The 17613-nt window shown below is 43.2% G+C and overlaps 1 protein-coding gene across 3 annotated transcripts in view; it reads left to right on the top strand.

Moving 5' to 3' along the window:
- The window catches only part of FARP1 (FERM, ARH/RhoGEF and pleckstrin domain protein 1), a 285816-nt gene that overhangs the window by 203234 nt on the left and 64969 nt on the right, over positions 1–17613 (top strand). For all 3 annotated transcript variants that reach the window (XM_053563575.1, XM_053563573.1, XM_053563574.1), the window contains exons 4-8: positions 1658–1700; positions 3995–4073; positions 10988–11085; positions 15769–15883; positions 16747–16894. In XM_053563575.1, coding sequence (XP_053419550.1) covers positions 1658–1700; positions 3995–4073; positions 10988–11085; positions 15769–15883; positions 16747–16894 — 483 coding nt within the window. The remainder of the gene's footprint in view (positions 1–1657; positions 1701–3994; positions 4074–10987; positions 11086–15768; positions 15884–16746; positions 16895–17613) is intronic.

Here is a 17613-nt window from a genome sequence, read left to right as displayed (position 1 = left end):
ATAATGTAGAAAGGAAAAAGAAACAAAGAAATCACCTAACATCTGACATGCCAGACACATTTTCCCACATTTTAAAACGCTTATTAAGAACATAATTTTTAATGCCTGCATGGTAGTATGTCATATTGATATATGTTATTTTCTTTTTTCATTTATTTAGGTTATTATAAAAATTATATTACTATAAAATGTTGCAATTAGTATTCCTTGTACATAAATCTTTGTGTGCATAAATGTATCATTTACAAAACTGGAATGGTTGGATAATGCTTTCTAGGCTTTAGATCATTATTCCCTAATAAGTCTCCAGAAAAATTGTACCAATTCATATATACTCATCCATAGAATAAGATTGCCTACTTCCCTGCACCCTGGCCACCTTGGGGTATTATAAAATATAAGCACACAGTATATATATATATATATATATATTATATACTGCCCTGCCTAGATGGAAATTTAATGGGCGGATGGTATTTTATTGTTTTAATTTGCATTTCTAAGGCAAATTATTCCTGATCTTAAACATTTTCCTGTTAGCCCTTGGCATTTTCTTTTTCTAGATTGTCTGTGTTTCTTTGCATAGTTTTCTACAGGGCTATTTCTTTTTCTTATTACTTACAAAACCCTCTTTATATTAAGCACATTAACTTTGTTTTTGTCATGTATGCAAATATGAACTTCCATAGAACTCTTTAAATGACCAGAAGTTCAAGGGGAGTTAAAGAAAAGAACATGTGAAATGAGATAATGTGGTTAACTTATACTTTATTAATAAGAACAGCTGGTTCCTCTCTTATTTGAAAGTTTTATCACTCAAACTGTGTACCAAGGAACACACGTGTCACAAAGAGTCTCAACTTTGAAGTTGAACAGTGACCTGATTCTAGGCCACTCTCTCGCTAAGAGACCTGGGGCAAATTATTAACTTCTGCAAGTCTCAGATTTCATTCCTGAGTAACAATACTCCTTCCAGCCTTGTCCGGAGAGGTGAACAGCTGATAGATAGTGTGAGGTGCAGAGGTGCTATTCTATAAATATGTGTTCTTTTTCCGTACCCCTCAAAGACCTGCTGGTCTGTACATGCTCATGCATTCTGTTTCAGTAAGAGCGTGCCTATTTCACCCAGCTAGTAGGCAGATATGCAATCGTTCATTAATATTTTCCAAATAGGTAGATAGGATAAAAGTTCAAATGGCGAAGCAGGTGGATTGCTTAAGCGCACAAGTTCCAGACCAGCCAGAGAGACCAGTAGAGACCCAGTCTCTACTAAAAATGAAAAACTAAGGCAAGAGGATCTCTTGTGAGCTATGATACCACGGCATTCTACCACGGGCGACAAAGTGAGACTCTGTCTCAAAAAAAGTACAAATAGAAGTAGAAAAATTGTTAGTTAGCTATTCACTATCTGAGTCTAGGAGAGGTTTCAATTTTCAAGCTCAGGGATGATATCAGCAAATTAGGATCGGGCCTATGAAAGCGGAAGACGACATAATAAATGGCTTTCTGGAGGAAAAAAGGAACAGATGGTCCCATATGACCCCCATTTTTGATATTGGATATCCAAAATACTTTGATTTTAAATAGCTTCAAATAGTCTTAAGATGTACTTCTTTCATTGAGAAGTTGTCTTAATCTGTTCTTTTTTCTTTTCTAGGTGTGGCTGGACCTCTTAAAACCTATTGTGAAACAGATTCGGAGTAAGTATAGAACAGGGACGTGAAACAGAAGGGCAGGTGTTTGCACATCTAGATGACTCTGGCCCTGTGGCATGAAGCCCTCGCAACAGAAATGCTTCTTTTACTTCTGGATTACCTTTTACCATCCACTTCACACAAGATTAAAATGTGTATCTTCTGAAATTTTAATGTAATGTAACAATTTGATCATGAAAACCTTGCTTGGGAAGTCAGATATCGTTCTGGTTAACAACTAAGCCTGCTATTTACAGAAGGCCCCAGAATAATTAGGCTCATTGTGCTATTGTTTCTTACGGTCACTGTTGAATAGGAGAGGTAGAGACACCCATTCACAAAATTGATTTTAGGTTTTCTTTCCTTTGCCCTTGAAAACCTGAGAAATGAGAATGCCATTTTTGGGGGGTACACGGTGCCCCACAGCACGTGTGCATGTGTGTGCATTTCTGAACGGCGAGCCGCACTCTGAAGGGAACACGTCTAGACTGTCGGCAAGACAAGATGAAGGACGGTGTGGGAGGGGAGCAGGGAGAGGGACACTTGCCTTCTCCCTTCTCTTGTGCCCCTCTCCCTGCTTTGCAATAAAATTCAAGGTCAGGCTCTGTCCACACAGTCATTCCAAACAGTCCCTCCCTGCCGCCAGAACTGGAGCGGAAGTCTGAGGATGGCATCAAAGCCACCTCCCCTGTGGGATTGTTTCCATGACTGATTAAGAAAACCCCACTGCTTCCGTAGAGCAGTTTATGTGGGTGTAATGACTACACAGTACCCTGGCTTTGTGGCCCTTCCATGATGGAAATTGATGTTGATCTTCTGTAATTTAAGTGAATCAATTATTGATGCTGAAAATTAAAAAGCCACCATTTAATGGTCCTTGGGTGTCCTCATCGTGTGTGTACGCTAAGAAAAGCCCCCCCAGGCCTGATTGGGCCAGGTAACATGGAAAGAAGATTGACATTCACCCCGCAGTGATTTCGGAGGGGAAGGAGGGAAGGTCTCTCCTCAGGGTAGCCCTGAAGATAGACTAGACTGATGTGGGGTCAAGAGACAGAGCAGGGCTGCTGTCTGTCTCCTCCCTGTGCTGTGACTGGCCCAGTGGGACAAAGCTGTCACTTTGCGTTGAGTGGCAGCATCTTTCCAGCTTCAGGGTATCCCAGGATCTGAGCAGCCTCCTGTCTGTGCAGACTGCCGAGGGGAAGTCGCGCAGCCTTCCTGTCTCCCTCGGTCTGCTGCTGTTACTTTGGGCTCCAGAACTGATGACATGCCAAGGGTTTCTGTTAATTTTTAGCGTTATTAGGGGAAAGAAGCTTGGCCTGTCTTGGCTTCAATATTTCCCTTGCTTTTTCCTCTCAATTTTATATATATTGCTGTCATCTTTATGATCACATTTGGGTGTTTTTTTCCCCTAAACTTGAATGTATGGTCACAGAAATTATAACGCAAAATTAACTTTTTGGGTTTGATCATAAAAAGCAGAACAGAAAGACATTTTCTACTTTTATAACACTACTATTAAAATTTCATAGAATGTAAATTCATGCTATAATTCCATCGGGCAGACCAAATGGCCTTATTATTTGTACCTTGCACATTAAGGCAGAAAACTTCTATCCAGAACACAGATTATTATTTTATAAATATTATTATTTGTTCTGTTCTATTTTAATTCTAAAAAGAATTATTCACATTATTCATAGTCTCCTTCCTTCCCTCCCCTCCCCCACCTGCTTCCTGATTTTATCTTAACTCATGGGTAGCAAGATGGTTTGTAAGACACTAATAAAGGCTTTGGCTGGCAAAGGCGGGGCCATGGCTTGTTCATGTTTTCTCTCCTGAACTCCAGAGAGCACCTAGGTGCTCAAAGCATATAATGAACACATTAGCAACTGTACCTTTTAAATAGTTAAAAACCGATTTACATTTTAATTTTCTTTTCCTCAAATTATCTAAAACCTGTATTTGGATAAAAGCAGCCAATTAGATACATTTTTAAAAACACCTGGGTATAATTTTTTTTTAAACCTGAGTAGTATTTAAGTCCCCAGAGAAAAAGTTTAACAGCTCAAGGTAATCCCTTTGCTGTAGTATTTGCCTGTTTCCCCACAGTATGGAAGTATGAATTAGTAGCCAAACTCAGACGGTTGTTGGGTGACTTGAGGGTCAGCAGAGGTGCTCTTAGGAGCTTGGGAGGAGATGTGTTATTTGGTACGTAATATGCCCTGTAAAGTACTTTTTCTTTAATGGCATTTGAAACACAAATCAATAAATGTGTCCTTGTTTTTTTGCTTCTTCTTTAGGGCCAAAGCATGTTGTTGTTAAGTTTGTGGTGAAATTCTTTCCACCTGACCACACACAACTCCAAGAGGAACTCACAAGGTCAGTCGTTTGGAAACTGGGTATTTTTTGCTACAGGGTGCAGAGGAAAGGAGAAAATTCGTGTTCTGAATTAATTAAATAAAAAATTTTCATAATATTTACTTGGCCAGCATCTGTTCTGTGCTTAACAATGTAACCCTCCTCTCTCCCAGCTCTGCTAACAAACATGGGGGTGGGGGAAGGACCATATTTTCTCTAAGGCCTGGCTTCTCTAAGACTGGGACCTGAAGCGCACTGGGCTTACAACCTGTTAATGTTGCGTTGTCCATCTTAATATCTGTGACATCATGAGACAGAGTGGGGAAGTGAAACCAAAATGTTAACTCAGCATTGATCTTTGCCATTGCCTTGGATGAGTGGATTTGACATGAACTGTCTGTTTCTTTGAAAGTGGACAGCTGGGAGAAGTGTAAGTGCTGGGTCAGGCCTGGCTTCAGCCATCAGTCCTGCTACTCACCACATATGTGACTGGCCAGTTACTTATTCTCTCTGTGCTGTGGTTAATTCCCCTCCACAACGCAGACTGTAATGCTTGCTTGGCCAGAGTTGTTCTGAATATAAGCACTAGTGCACATAGAGTGGCTGGAATCTACTAGGAACCCTAGAAATGGTCACTGTCACCACCATCTTTATCATCACCACCACCATCACCACTACTGCTACCGTTACCACCACCACTATCATCACTGTCACCACCGTCATCGTCACCACCAGCACTGTCTTCACCACCACCACCACCATCACCATTATAATTTGAGGCAAGACAGGTGGTATTCCAAAAGCGAGCTAGGCTGCCAAGAGCACATAAAGGTAAAATGCCTCCCTGTCAAGAGCACCCTTCAGAGTACACGAGACTGATCAGCCAATTCTTGTCACACATGCTTTTAAAGTGATGGCTATCTTAAGACCAAGGTCATCACATTTTTTTCATTCCTCTTGGTACAGAGATATGTTGGGTCACTGACCATTATTTATCCAGGAGATGAAGATGTTCATTTAGTCAACAGCTTTTGTTAGGTGCAAGCAGTGTTCCAGGCACTGGGAATATAGTGGTGAAAAGACAAGTCTTGAATCTCATAGAAGCAGACCAAGTGATTAAACAAGAAAATGGGAAGAGCTCTTTAGGTAAGTTAAGTAGGATGATGTGATAGAAAGTGACTTGGGTCTGGGATGCCTCTCAAGGAAGTGAGGAGGATCTGTCAGTGCTTTGTGGGGAAAAAGAGCTTTTCAGAGTCAGAGCACTTAGGAGGATTGCTCCGGGCAGGATTAAGCTCCAGGGTTCAGACACATACAGGAAGGTTGGAGCAGGAACCTTGCGGCAGTGTGGAGACTGGGGAGAGGCTCTGTGGCAAATCACATTGAAAATGCTGCTGTGGGATTGCTGTGGAATGGTGGCTTCCCAGTGACTGCAAGGAGGACGCTGTGACAGTGGTCCAGGCCAGGATACTGGCAGTGAAGGTGGAAGCAGTGAGGTGGAGAAGAGTGGGCACCTTTGGAATGTGCTGGGGGGTAGGGTCCCCCTCTTGTGGACAGGTGGAGGTGGAGTGTGAGGAAAGTAAAGGACACACTTACATTTTGACTGGGTAGATGGTGTTGGCCGTGGCTAGAACAAGCAAAAGGTGGGGGAAGTGGAGGACTGGGTGGGCAGGCAGTCAGGAGGTGGTCCAGGCCAGGTTCTGAGTGAGATACTGCTGGACATCACATGGCCACAGCAGGAAGGCCACTGGACACAGCAATGAGAAGTTCCTGGGAGAGGCGATGCTGTTCAAGACTTCCTGCTGTTCTGTGTGTTGTGAATGAGCGGTGACAGATGGCCCCTCCGCTTATAGTCCTGCAGTTAGTGAAGAAGGCGAAGGCAGTCTGGAGTTGGCCGGGGACATCTGCCTCCTATGGGTGACGGGCGTTTATAGGCCTACAGAGGAGGGACTGTGGAGCTGCCAGCCCGGGGTGCACAAGACCTGGGGCCCTTGTGGAGGCTACTGTATCTCAGGGTCCGGGGCAGGTTGCCGGGGCGGGAACATGCATCACTCTGATCTCTGGGTGCTCAGGGAGACGGAGGGTAAGCCCAGCTGCTGGTCAGCCACGTGCCTTTCCCTCCTATGCTTCTCTGGGTCTCCTTCCTACTTGCGAAGTTGGAAGCATAAATCTTCTTTTTTGTTTTTTGTTTTTCCATTGAAAATTCTCTCCTTTGCAAATAGTTCTGTGCCTTTTCCGTTTCTGTGAGTCATTGTCTCCAGAGGCCTCCCTGTTCCCGCCACCCCTGTCCTTTTTGTAAACCCGTCCAGCTTGTTACTGTCCGCGCCCAGCCTGGTGTTGTGCCAGCTTCCGTGGTGCTCAGAGATCCCTGAAGTTTCGGGAGCTCAGGGGAGGCAGCAGGTTTTTTGTTATTTTTGTTTTCTGGCTCCTGATGTGAACTGACATTTCAGAGCTTTTCCAAGGAAAGGATTCCTTTGGCTGAATATTGTATAAAATTGATCTGAAGTTTCTGCTGTGTGTATCAACTCCCCATCTCTCTTATTTTGGGGCAAAGTGGAACCTGGTGGGGCTGATGTGTCCTACACTGTCCAAGTCCTGTGTACACGTTCGCAAAGATACACTGACAACGGGGGTTGCAGGAGCTTTTCTCTGGCTGATGTTGAGTGGGGGGCGTTGAGAGGAGCTCCTGCTTTAAGGGAGCAGGGTAGAGAAACTGACCGACAGTTTGCAAAGTGTGAGTGACCCTGGCTCTGTAACCAATTCTGTGAGCCTCCAGGAATAGCTTCCAACTTCCTGCTTATATAGATAGAAGATCAAATTGCACTTTGCTGTTAAACTGGAATCTGGATTCCTTTCTATTTATTGAACTGTGCACTCAGTGGAACTCTGACCCACTGACAGCAGCTCCCAGGCATCCTGAGGTGAAAGGACCAACTGGTTAGTGCAGGCTGCCAACAGCCAGCGAGGTTGCTTGGGAAAAGAAGTTCCCAGTTTTTCTTAATGCATAGCTGGGAATCACTGTTCTTAAGTCAAGTGTAGCTGCCCTCTGCTCTTCCCCTTCCCGCAGGGCATTCTGTCCTTGGGATTCCACTTGCCTGCGTTCTTATAAGTAAGAGGACCCTTTCAGCGTGTGCTGCCCTGTACCGCTCCTGACAGCTCCCTCAGGCTGCAAGGAGATTGTAAATGATGTGCATTTAATACGAAAAGAGAGAAGAGTTCTTCTAAATGAACTGAATTAAAATTTTCTTGTTGAGAACAAAGCGAGGCATTGCTGGGTGTGATGTGTAACTCTTGCAGTCCCTTGAACTAGTAAAGCCCGGAGGATGACTCCTGCCACCCGCTGTCATCACCACCTTCCTCCTCTCCATCTAGGAGAGCTGATTCCATCAAGGAGAGCTGATTCCATCTGAGCACTTTGTGTTTTCCTTGTGTTTATCGATTTCATTTTATTTAGCGCCTGCTGAGTGAAACTTAGCCTTTAGCTCCTGTGAGATTGATTGGAGCTGCTTCAGTTTATATACTAATGGTGTTGCAACTCTCTAAAGTTAGCATCACCACCAGCAAGCTCAGCTTACAGCTCGTGTCAGTAAGAAAAGTCCAAAGAGACTGCCCAGGAAGCTATTTCTCGTGTTACACAGGCCTTGGAACAGGAAGAGTTAATGTAGTTGCGGGTGACGAGTTCTTCCTTCAGACTTCAGAGAGCCACATATCCTTCCTTTTAGCATGTGAGCTTTCAGAACCTGATGGCACCTCATAGCCCCTGTGAGATCATCACCAAGGGTCCCCAAAGCCCTTTGGATCCTGAACATGAATCTGTCATTGAACACTTCTTTGAGCACACAGGACCTTGTGTTCAAACTGGTAAATGGTGAAATACTCAGCATGCAATGCTTTTAAAACATAAAGCCCTCCTACATATTTAAAAAATCAACCACACAGATCAGAATCAAAGCCTGTAGCTCTAGAAAATAAAAACTGCCTAATGCAGACTGATCCCTTGTGCTGCCCCTTCCCACGTGAACCTCCGTGTGGATACTCAGGCTGTCTTATCCTCTGCTTTTCTTTCCTTTGACTTTCCAGAGACAGAAAGTGATGGTAGGGGCTGGTGCAGAGAGTAAACATCAGGAGGTCAGAGAAGGCTCAACTGGTGTCCCTGGCACATCTCTAGGGTGTTTTCTGCTGGTTGTTCAATTGCCACTGTGATCGTCTACTTCTTGGCCATGGAACTTTTTAAATGACTTAAAAGGGATTAAGTTACTCTTTTATTTGAAGAAACTTGCTGACATGTGTTGACTGATTTTGTTCTCTCCTGCCTGTTTCCATGCATTAATCTCACTTAATTCATATGGAAACCTCTGGTTGGTACGGTTAAAGGCCTTTTCGAGAATTAAAAATAACCTTTTCTTATTATAATAGCAGCAAATACACATTGTAGAAAGTTAGAACTCACAAATGAATGAGACTAAGATAGAATACCGCATTCCTGTTGCCCATCCCATCTTTTCCTGTGTTTCATCTCATCTTACACGATGGCCATGTTCAGATTTCCCTGTTTGCCCCCCTTGACATTCTTATCTGATGGAAGAGTCTACTCTAGGACCGTGCACTGCGTCTGGTTACGTGCCCTCTGGGCCTCTTGTAATGTAGCATAGTCCCTCCTTTGCTTTATGATACCATCTTGCTAGAGAAACTCTACCAGGCGTACTTCAAAATAGTCCACCTTCCAAATGTTTCTGATTGTTTCATCCTGGAGCCCTTTAACTCCTTTCTCTCTTTTATATTTTCCTGAAAACTGGATGTCTTAGTCCATTTCGTGTTGCTCTAAAGAAATCCTCAAGGCTGGGTAATATAAAAAGAAAAAAGGTTTACTTGGCTCATGGTTCTGGATGGCTGGAAAGTTCAAGATTGAGCAGCAGCAGCTGGTGAGGGTCTCTGGCTGCTTCCACTCTTGGCAGAAGGCGAAGGGGAGCTGCTGGATGCAGATCACGTGGCAAGAAAGGAAGGCAGAGCCAGGCGGAGGTGCCTGGCTCTTTTTAACAACCAGCTCTGGGGTGGGAGGGACTAATGGAGCAAGAGCTCACACCCCCTGGGGTCGGGGCATTAATCTATCCATGAGGGATCTGCCCCCATGACCCAGACACCTCCCGTTAGGTCCCACTTCCAGCGTTGGAGGGCAGATGTCAACATGACATTTAGAAAGGAAAGGCGTTCAAATCATAGCTCTGGAAATGCACTATAAAGGTTTGATGGATACAGTTAAACATTGTGGGCTAGAACCCATCGTCAGTGATGCCGTGTATTTTGTTTTTCATTAGTGATGCCAGGATCATTCCATGGATGAAAGTGGTGACTTTCTGCATCCCAGCCTGGTGGCTCATGCCTTTGAAGCTGCTTGGGAGGCTGAGACAGGAGGTTGGCTTGAGGTGTGGAGTTCAGGACTAACCTGGACAACATATAGAGACTCTTGTCTCTTAAAAAAAAACATTTTAAAAACTAGCTGTACATAGTGGCACACACACATAGTCCCAGCTAGTAGGGAGGCTGAGTCAAGAGGATCGCTCAAGCCCAAGAGTTTGAGGTTGCTGTGAGCTCTGATGACGCCATGTCACCCCACCCAGGACGACAAACTAAGGCAGGAGTTCAAGGCTGCAGTGAGCTATATAATCAGGCCACTGTACTCCATCCTGGGTGACATGGCAAGACCCTATCTCAAAATAAAATAAGGTGATAACATTCTGATCTTACCATTGTGAAGTTGATTGTGTTACTTTGACCCTGCACAAACATCCAGTCCCCTAAATGTTTGGTGGGTTTTGCTTTTGTTGTTGGTCTTTTACTAATTGATCTCTAGAGCCAGTGATCCTTTTAGAAGTCAGGGAACGAAGATTTTCTAGAATAATTCTGTTATTTGTGCTACGTTATATGTTGGCATTGTCCTATAAAGTAAAGCCGGCCTCCTCCACTTGGCCAGTCTGACTGTCCTGGAATGCCTTTCCTGCTGGAGAGTCAGGTTACATGCTTAGTTCTTTGCTGTGGGTTACCAGATTGTGAATAAGGATTTGCTTTAATGGGCCTGGAATCTACCGTTCCTCCAAGGACCTTCCAGTGGCAATTGTATGAGAGAGAGAACCGGTTGCTAAGGCTTACTACTGAAGAGATGCTATTTCTAGGCAGTGGGCAAAACTAGTAAATATCCTTCTAAAAATATATGAGTTCGTACTCAGTATTTTCAAATCTGTTTTAACATCACACAGTTTTTATCTAGTTTCTTTTTTTATTATTATTATTAAATCATAGCTGTGTACATTAATGCGATCATGGGGCACCATACAACTGGTTTTATAGACCATTTGACACATTTTCATCACACTGGTTAACATAGCCTGGTTTCTTTGATTTACAATTTTTTTTCTGACGCCAAAAATGTTATCTTACTTTATATCACAATATAAAGAAAAGAATTTTAAAATAAGTTAATTTTTATAGAACTAGTAACTGGGGCTTACGGAAGTAACTGACCGTCATGCCACAAAAAAAAAAGACACTCTTGGTTTTCTGAATCCGTTGGCAAAGTCCTTACTCACCATAGTAAACTATTAATGTCTGAGCCATCAAATCACTTTAGCGTACATATGACTGATTCTGAAAAAAATATATATTAAATGTTTCCTATACTCTGTAAAAATACATAGAGTGGTAGGGTATAGTCTTACGTTTTTGTGGCTTTTCCTCACCATCTATGGCTCCATATTTAGGGGAAAGGTGTTCACATGGCCTGGAGTGGCAGCCAGAATTCATTCTAGCCCCTACCGCCTTCTTGTTGGGTCTCGCATCCCTTTTCGTTCAGTTTCTCATGGTGGGACAGTTGCCAGCATGAGCTGCCTTTGATGTCAACCCTCCTATTCTTGCGTGACCTCCTTCTCTCTTAATCTTGACAGGTACCTGTTTGCTCTGCAGGTGAAGCAGGACCTGGCTCAAGGCAGGCTGACCTGCAACGACACCAGCACCGCTCTCCTGATTTCACACATCGTACAGTGTAAGTTCTGTTGGTTTTCATTGAAATCTTTTTTGGAAATAATACAGTGATCCGACCGATGGGGGGAAATCATCACATCCACAAAAAAGCCCAGTGACAGTATCTTTGTATTACTTTTGCTGTTAGCGTGAAGGCCCGTGGGTAGAAGAGAAAACAAGACTCCGAACATTGTTTGATAGGCACATCCCAGACGTTAACCCACAAATTCTCTGATGTTTGTCTGCTTTGTTCACAGACTAGTACACAGTGGATGTCTGTTGTTTCAAAGGAAAAGCTTGGACGGATGGCATCTGAGTGGTGCACTTGTTCCGTCCTGTTCTTGGATTTAAGCTGCATCATTGAGTGTGGCACAGTAGCCATAACATAAAATTGCCTCAGATTTCACTTATTAGAGTGTTGTACTCTCCAGAATTCAGTAAACCAAGACTCATGAAGCTGGACTGAGTCCTAGTGATGCTTGAAACTAGATAGTTTAACTTATCTTAATCTAGACAAGGTACGAATCAGAGTATGCTCAGTTCAAGGTCTGACGAAGGCCAGTTACTTGCCAGCTCTGTGTGTATGATCTCACTCAATCCTTACAACAGCCACTTGAGGCAAGTACTGTTATGCTCATTTGACAAGTGAGGAAGCTTTGGCACAGAAAGTTACGTAACTTTTTCCTTTCCTGTGTTGGTCTTCCCTCTTTTTTTATAAGATGATAGTGGAGAGAAACAGGAATGCTTTGAGTCGGGCAGCCCAGGTTTCTCTCTCATTTGGTTGAGGACCCTGGCGTGTTACCAACCCTCCAACCTCCATTTCTTTTGGCATATGAGACTAAGAGAATCTTTTTCGTCAAGCTCTGAGAATGAAATGATAGCATATACTCAGCATTAATGGAGGATGGGTTCTCAGATCTCCAAAGGATTCCAAATCCAAGGACGTTCTAAGTCCCTGATATAAAATGGCCTAGTATTTGCACACAACCTCCACACATCTGCATATTTTAAATCATTTTTAGATTAGTGATGATTCCTAATACTAGGTAAATGCTGCGTAAATGGTTGTTATACTAATATTATTTAGGGAATAATGACAAGTAAAAGCTGTCTGTACATGTTCAGTAAAGATGCTGCGTTATTTTCCTGAATATTTTTGTTCCCCAGTTGGTTGAATCCACTGACAGGGGACCACAGATAGAGAGGGCCAACTGTGTACCCAAGACATGTTGGGTGTTCAGTAGACATTACTTTTTCTTTATCCTCACTTACTTGCAAGCAATGTAAGATTTTTAAATGAAGCTTTCTTACTGGAATAGTAACTTTATAAAATGTCTCCAACCCTGGGCATTTTATTAACAGAAGAGAACTTTACCTTACTGGAAGATTCTGGATGCCATTATTCTCATTCCTCATTTCTGTGTTTCTTTTTCTTAAAAATCTGCTACATTGGGCGGCGCCTGTGGCTCAAAGGAGTAGGGCGCTGGCCCCATATGCCGGAGGTGGCAGGTTCAAACCCAGCCCCGGCCAAAAACTGCCCCCCCCCCCAAAAAAAAATAATAATAATAATAAATGAAAATAAAATAAAATTATTTTTTAAAAAAAAATCTGCTACATTAAAAATAGATTTTAAGTGTTCTCAAAACAAAAAAAAAATGTGAGGTAATACATATGTTAATTAGCTCAATTGAACCCTTCCAAATGCATCTACACATCAAAACATTCTGTTGCTCACCTTAAATACACACAGTTTTTATCAGTTACAAAGCGGAACATCTGTTAACAACAGTGACTCTCACTCACACATCTGAGAATGGAGATTCTCTGACGCCCCGGACACCATAGTCTAGGAAACCAGGAAACCATCCCCTAAGAATCTTCAGTTCCCCCAAGACAATTAAATCGATGGCCTCAGAAGAACTCCTGCGGTTTACATGGGATTCGGCACGCAGTCATGAGACACATTTTCTTTTAGTATTTGTAAAGCCCCATTTCTCCATTTTTAAGCATCCCACCCTCAGCCACAAAAAGAATTTCACACAATCTTCTGGTAACTGTGTCTTGATTTTTATTGGCTATTATGTGCATTGTCGGTGCGTTTTTAGGGGTTAGCAGGGTCAACTCATCTCTCTTTGGTGTACGCTGCATTAATCCTGATGGAAAATTATCTCAGGTAAGCTGGATGTTCATCTCCTTTGTATCCAAACACACGATCTGAAGTCTTTTATTGTTACCTGCAATAATCCGAGTGGAGTCTTTCAGGTAGTCTGTATTTTTTCTTTTGTTCCAACGCCACTGGCTTTCTCTAACTTATAGTGGATCGACTAAGCAGGACGAGCTGATGAAGAGATGAATCAGGCACTGGATGGCCCTGCTGTAAAAATGCCTCTTGGGTGGTGTGGTGGCTCAGCAGGGCCATGCTCACGCGGGTCGCGTGTGTGTCCCTGCCCTGAGGCTGATGAGCGGCAGAGTGGGCTTGTCCACACACGTCCCCCAGAGAAATCCCTTCTATTATTAAGATCCCTGGATTGTGGTTTGTTGTTGCCCCCATCACCTTGCTGTCAATAGACAGAATATACATAAGCTGATGGGACATCATGTGGCATAAAACATAAATAGAAGTCAGATCGCGAATATCTCAAAATCTAAGGAGGAGTCTTATTACCATGGTTCCAAGAGGCAAAGGCAGGGGGAGCACATGAGTTTCATGGTCACATTGCTATGGCGTGCAAGAAGGCCAAGAAAAGAAGAAAGAGAATTAGATAGGTCTACCTTGATGTCAGAGGAAAAACTGGAATACTCAACTCTTTATATGGGGGGATGAGAAAGAGCACATTACAAGATCCATGAGCGTTAAAAAGCCCAAACTCAGGGCTCACAAGAAATGTAGGATTTAGGTGATTTCTCCATATCCTTGTTATTTTCAGATTCTGTGTTTGCAAATGTGCCTACTGGCTGGTATTTATTTCTAAGCCCCAAATTATTCATGTACCTTCATGGTCATTCGTGGACGTGCCCAGGATGGTGAGAAGTCGGGGTCACCTGACATGCACATTCCCAGCGGAGGCTGAATGAGGCGGCGCTCTGTCTCCCTGGTTTTCCTGCTACTGTTAACAAGCGTCCTTTCCGTGGTCTATTTAATGCCATGCTTTTTGAGTTTATATGCTTATTGTTGGTGATTTCACTGTTCCCAATGGCCCCCGAGTGCAGTGCTGAAGTGCTGTGTAGTGTCCCTAAGTGTTGTGCCATCTGCCTTGCCGAGAAGGCACGTGCGTTAGATAAGCTTTGCTCATGCGTGAGTTCTGCTGCTGGCAGCGAGTTTAACGTGAAGGAATTGGAACGTGGCTGTCACAGAAGCATGCGTCAAACGAGGGCAGTGCACAAGGACATCTCAAGAGTATTGCAGGAACCAGACCCTGTGTTTCCCTGAGGAGCAGCAGTTCAGTGATCACTAATTCCATGTTCTCAGTGACTTTACAGATCACAGCCACCACAAACAACAAGAATCAGCTGTAATTTCTTGAGACAAGATAGAATTTCAGAATTGTCAGGGCAATAGATAAGATGGCAGCGGGACCAGGGATGTTCAACATTTCTGAACTGTTTTCTGTGATGGAGGCTGGCAATTTTACTCTATTTAGGGAGGGAGAATCAGGCTCAGGAAAGGCAATTAGGAAATAGTGTCATTGGTCTGACATAGCAGGAGGAAACCCCTGATTGATCAATTCTTCCAAGGCTCAGCTGTTGCCTGGTGAGTTGGCGTTGCTTTGGGTGTGATTTATGGCAACATGTAGGTCGTATAAGTCATTATAAGGTAGATTCTGCCTAATTTCTGGAGGTGCATTGCCCAAAGTGTGACAGTCTGCTTCAGATGACAGAAACAAAAAGGTTTCATTGCAAACTTCCTCTTGCTTTTCATCAAAACAGCTGGACTCTGATCATTGGGCTATTTTTTATTAAGCTTGTTATACAGAATACGTGATTCAAAGGAAAAGGCCTGCAGTCCCAGAAGCCTTACGACTGGTCCAAACTGAGCTTGAGCTAGTGTTGTTAAAGTACAATTATACTTTTAAAGCTCTGTCATTTAAATTTCCACATTACAGCAATTTTGAGGACTATGTTGAGGTTACATGAGAATATAACTGTGTCTTATTTCTCCTAGATGAAAAATTCTTAAGACTTTGCAATCTGACCTGTTACTTCTGGTAACAAGACTATAAGAAATGCAATGAACTTTAAATTAAAAAAATTAGATTATCTACCTTGACAGCCACGTAACAATTCTGTTTTCTCTACATGATAAAACATTTGCATTAATCATTGCTATATATAAGAGTTTCAAAATTTGATTTTGTCAAGTCCTGAAATACCAGGGTCGATCTAGCAGTCGTGTGATAATCATGCCATGGATAGAATTTACTGCTGGGAAGAGAAGTGAATGCCCAGGTGGGTGGAGAGGCTTGTGTATGGCTAAAGATGGATGATTCTGAAGCTTCTTTCCAACTGGTAGAGATCAGGAGTGGAAACCATTGTCCTGCCTTGCTGTGATTGCTGAATACATCCTTATATCCGTACCTTGAAATCCAGCCTTAGAATAGTTCCTACCAGCTGGGCTTACCATATGGTGTCCACTAGCTGAAAAATATAACAAATTGTGAAGCGTTAATCTTCCGTGGCCTACTTTACGTCCTCTGTTCCCTTTTAGCGGAGATTGGGGATTTTGATGAAGCATTGGACAGAGAGCACCTAGCAAAAAATAAGTACATACCTCAGCAAGACGCTCTAGAAGACAAAATCGTGGAGTTTCATCATAACCACATGTAAGTCTCATGCACGGACCCAGGCGTTCCTTTGAGCTGCTTCTCTGCCTCCCAGCGTATGTGGGTGTACACACACACACACACACACACACACACACACCACTGTGAAGAGATACACAGAAGGTGAGGGTTGAAGATCACAATGCCTTATTAAGATGTTGCAACTTACCCTGGGCTCGCAGAAATGCAGGCCACCCACTCAGGACCGCGCCCTGGCTTGCCTTCCTGAGAGACCAGAGAAAGCCTGGAATTTTAGGGCACCCCATGTGTTGGAATAAAAGGGAGGGTGTAAGACCAAGGGACCATCTAGTTACCATCTTAACAGGAAATTGGGAAAGGCACGAGGTACACGAGGGGCAAAGTAAGAATATCGTGAAAATCTAGAACCTTCATCACATCTCCATTTTTGTTTGGATTAGTAAAATGTTTTCAAAGGATTCTCTGTGGGGTTTTCGTTGTTGTTGTTTTAAAGAAGGCCTTTGAGCCTGATGACAGTATGAAAGAGCGTTGCCTTGAACTTTGCTCACAAATTTAGGTTATTGTAAGAGACTAAAAACTTGTTTTAACACAGTGGTGTTTTGCTCTTATATGACCTTAAAGGAAACTCTTTGAAATTCAGAAAAAACTGGCTGAGTTCAAGATCGACTTTTGAGGTTTTGTGTTACACAAGCAATGGCGCTTTTGTCCTAGCCGTGAGACTTCTGGTATAATGAATAGGAGGTTAGGTGTCATCTGATCAGGTACCCCCACTGTTGGTGATGAAATGCCTTTTTATTTCCCAAGAGGAGCTTCTTAATCTCAAATTTAAATAGACACAGGGAATTCAAATCTCCTGGCCTTTCTCTTTAATTTTGTTTTGTCAGTGGACAAACACCAGCAGAATCAGATTTCCAGCTCCTGGAGATTGCCCGTCGGCTGGAGATGTATGGAATCCGGTTGCACCCGGCCAAGGACAGGGAAGGCACGAAGATCAATCTGGCTGTGGCCAACACGGGAATTCTGGTGTTTCAGGTGAGAGCATTCAGGACACAGCTCAGTTCCCTTGGTGATGGAGAGAGGAGAGGTGACCCTGCAACTCTGATTCATGTTGGGTGGGCCAAGTTAAGACCTCTGATAGTTGAACAAGGGAAGACGAGCTTCATCTGAGCTTTCAACTGCCACACTCTTTCATTCGCCCCTGCCCTGGTCGGAGAATCCACTGTACAGATTTGTTTAGGTTTATTGATTTTGTAGGGTCACAGAAACCTGTAGAATCAAGATTTCACACCCCAAATAAACACCTTTTTTCCCACTTACAGATCGTATTTTCCTGTAATGTAATCCCTTTTTTAAAATTAAACCTAATTTGGGTTAGCCAGCTTCCTGGGGGCTTCAAATGGGGTTCCATTTCACCCAGTGATGAAGTTGTAAATGTGAGCACCACCATCGTAAACCTCTTTTGAGCTCTTCAGTTTTGTTTATGTTCCCTCCTCTTACTTGAGCAGAAGAGTCCCAGCGATTCTCTGCTCCCTCATCAGCAGTTTGTGACAGAAGCAAACTATCACAGAATCACACTCAGCCCTGGTTTCCCGTGTGGTGGTAAGGAGCGGCACTCTGAGAGCAGTACAACCTTGGAAGCAGTGACTTCCCCTAACAGTTTTTGACCTGCGTGCATGCTCCATGAGCACCGGATGAGAAAAACAACAATAAAACCCAGAAGCGTTTTCAGGACTACTGCTAAGTTTCAAAAA

This window comes from Nycticebus coucang, chromosome 15, assembly GCF_027406575.1.
Source record: "Nycticebus coucang isolate mNycCou1 chromosome 15, mNycCou1.pri, whole genome shotgun sequence".
NCBI lineage: Eukaryota > Metazoa > Chordata > Mammalia > Primates > Lorisidae > Nycticebus > Nycticebus coucang.
This window is presented reverse-complemented; position numbering and strand designations above follow the sequence as displayed.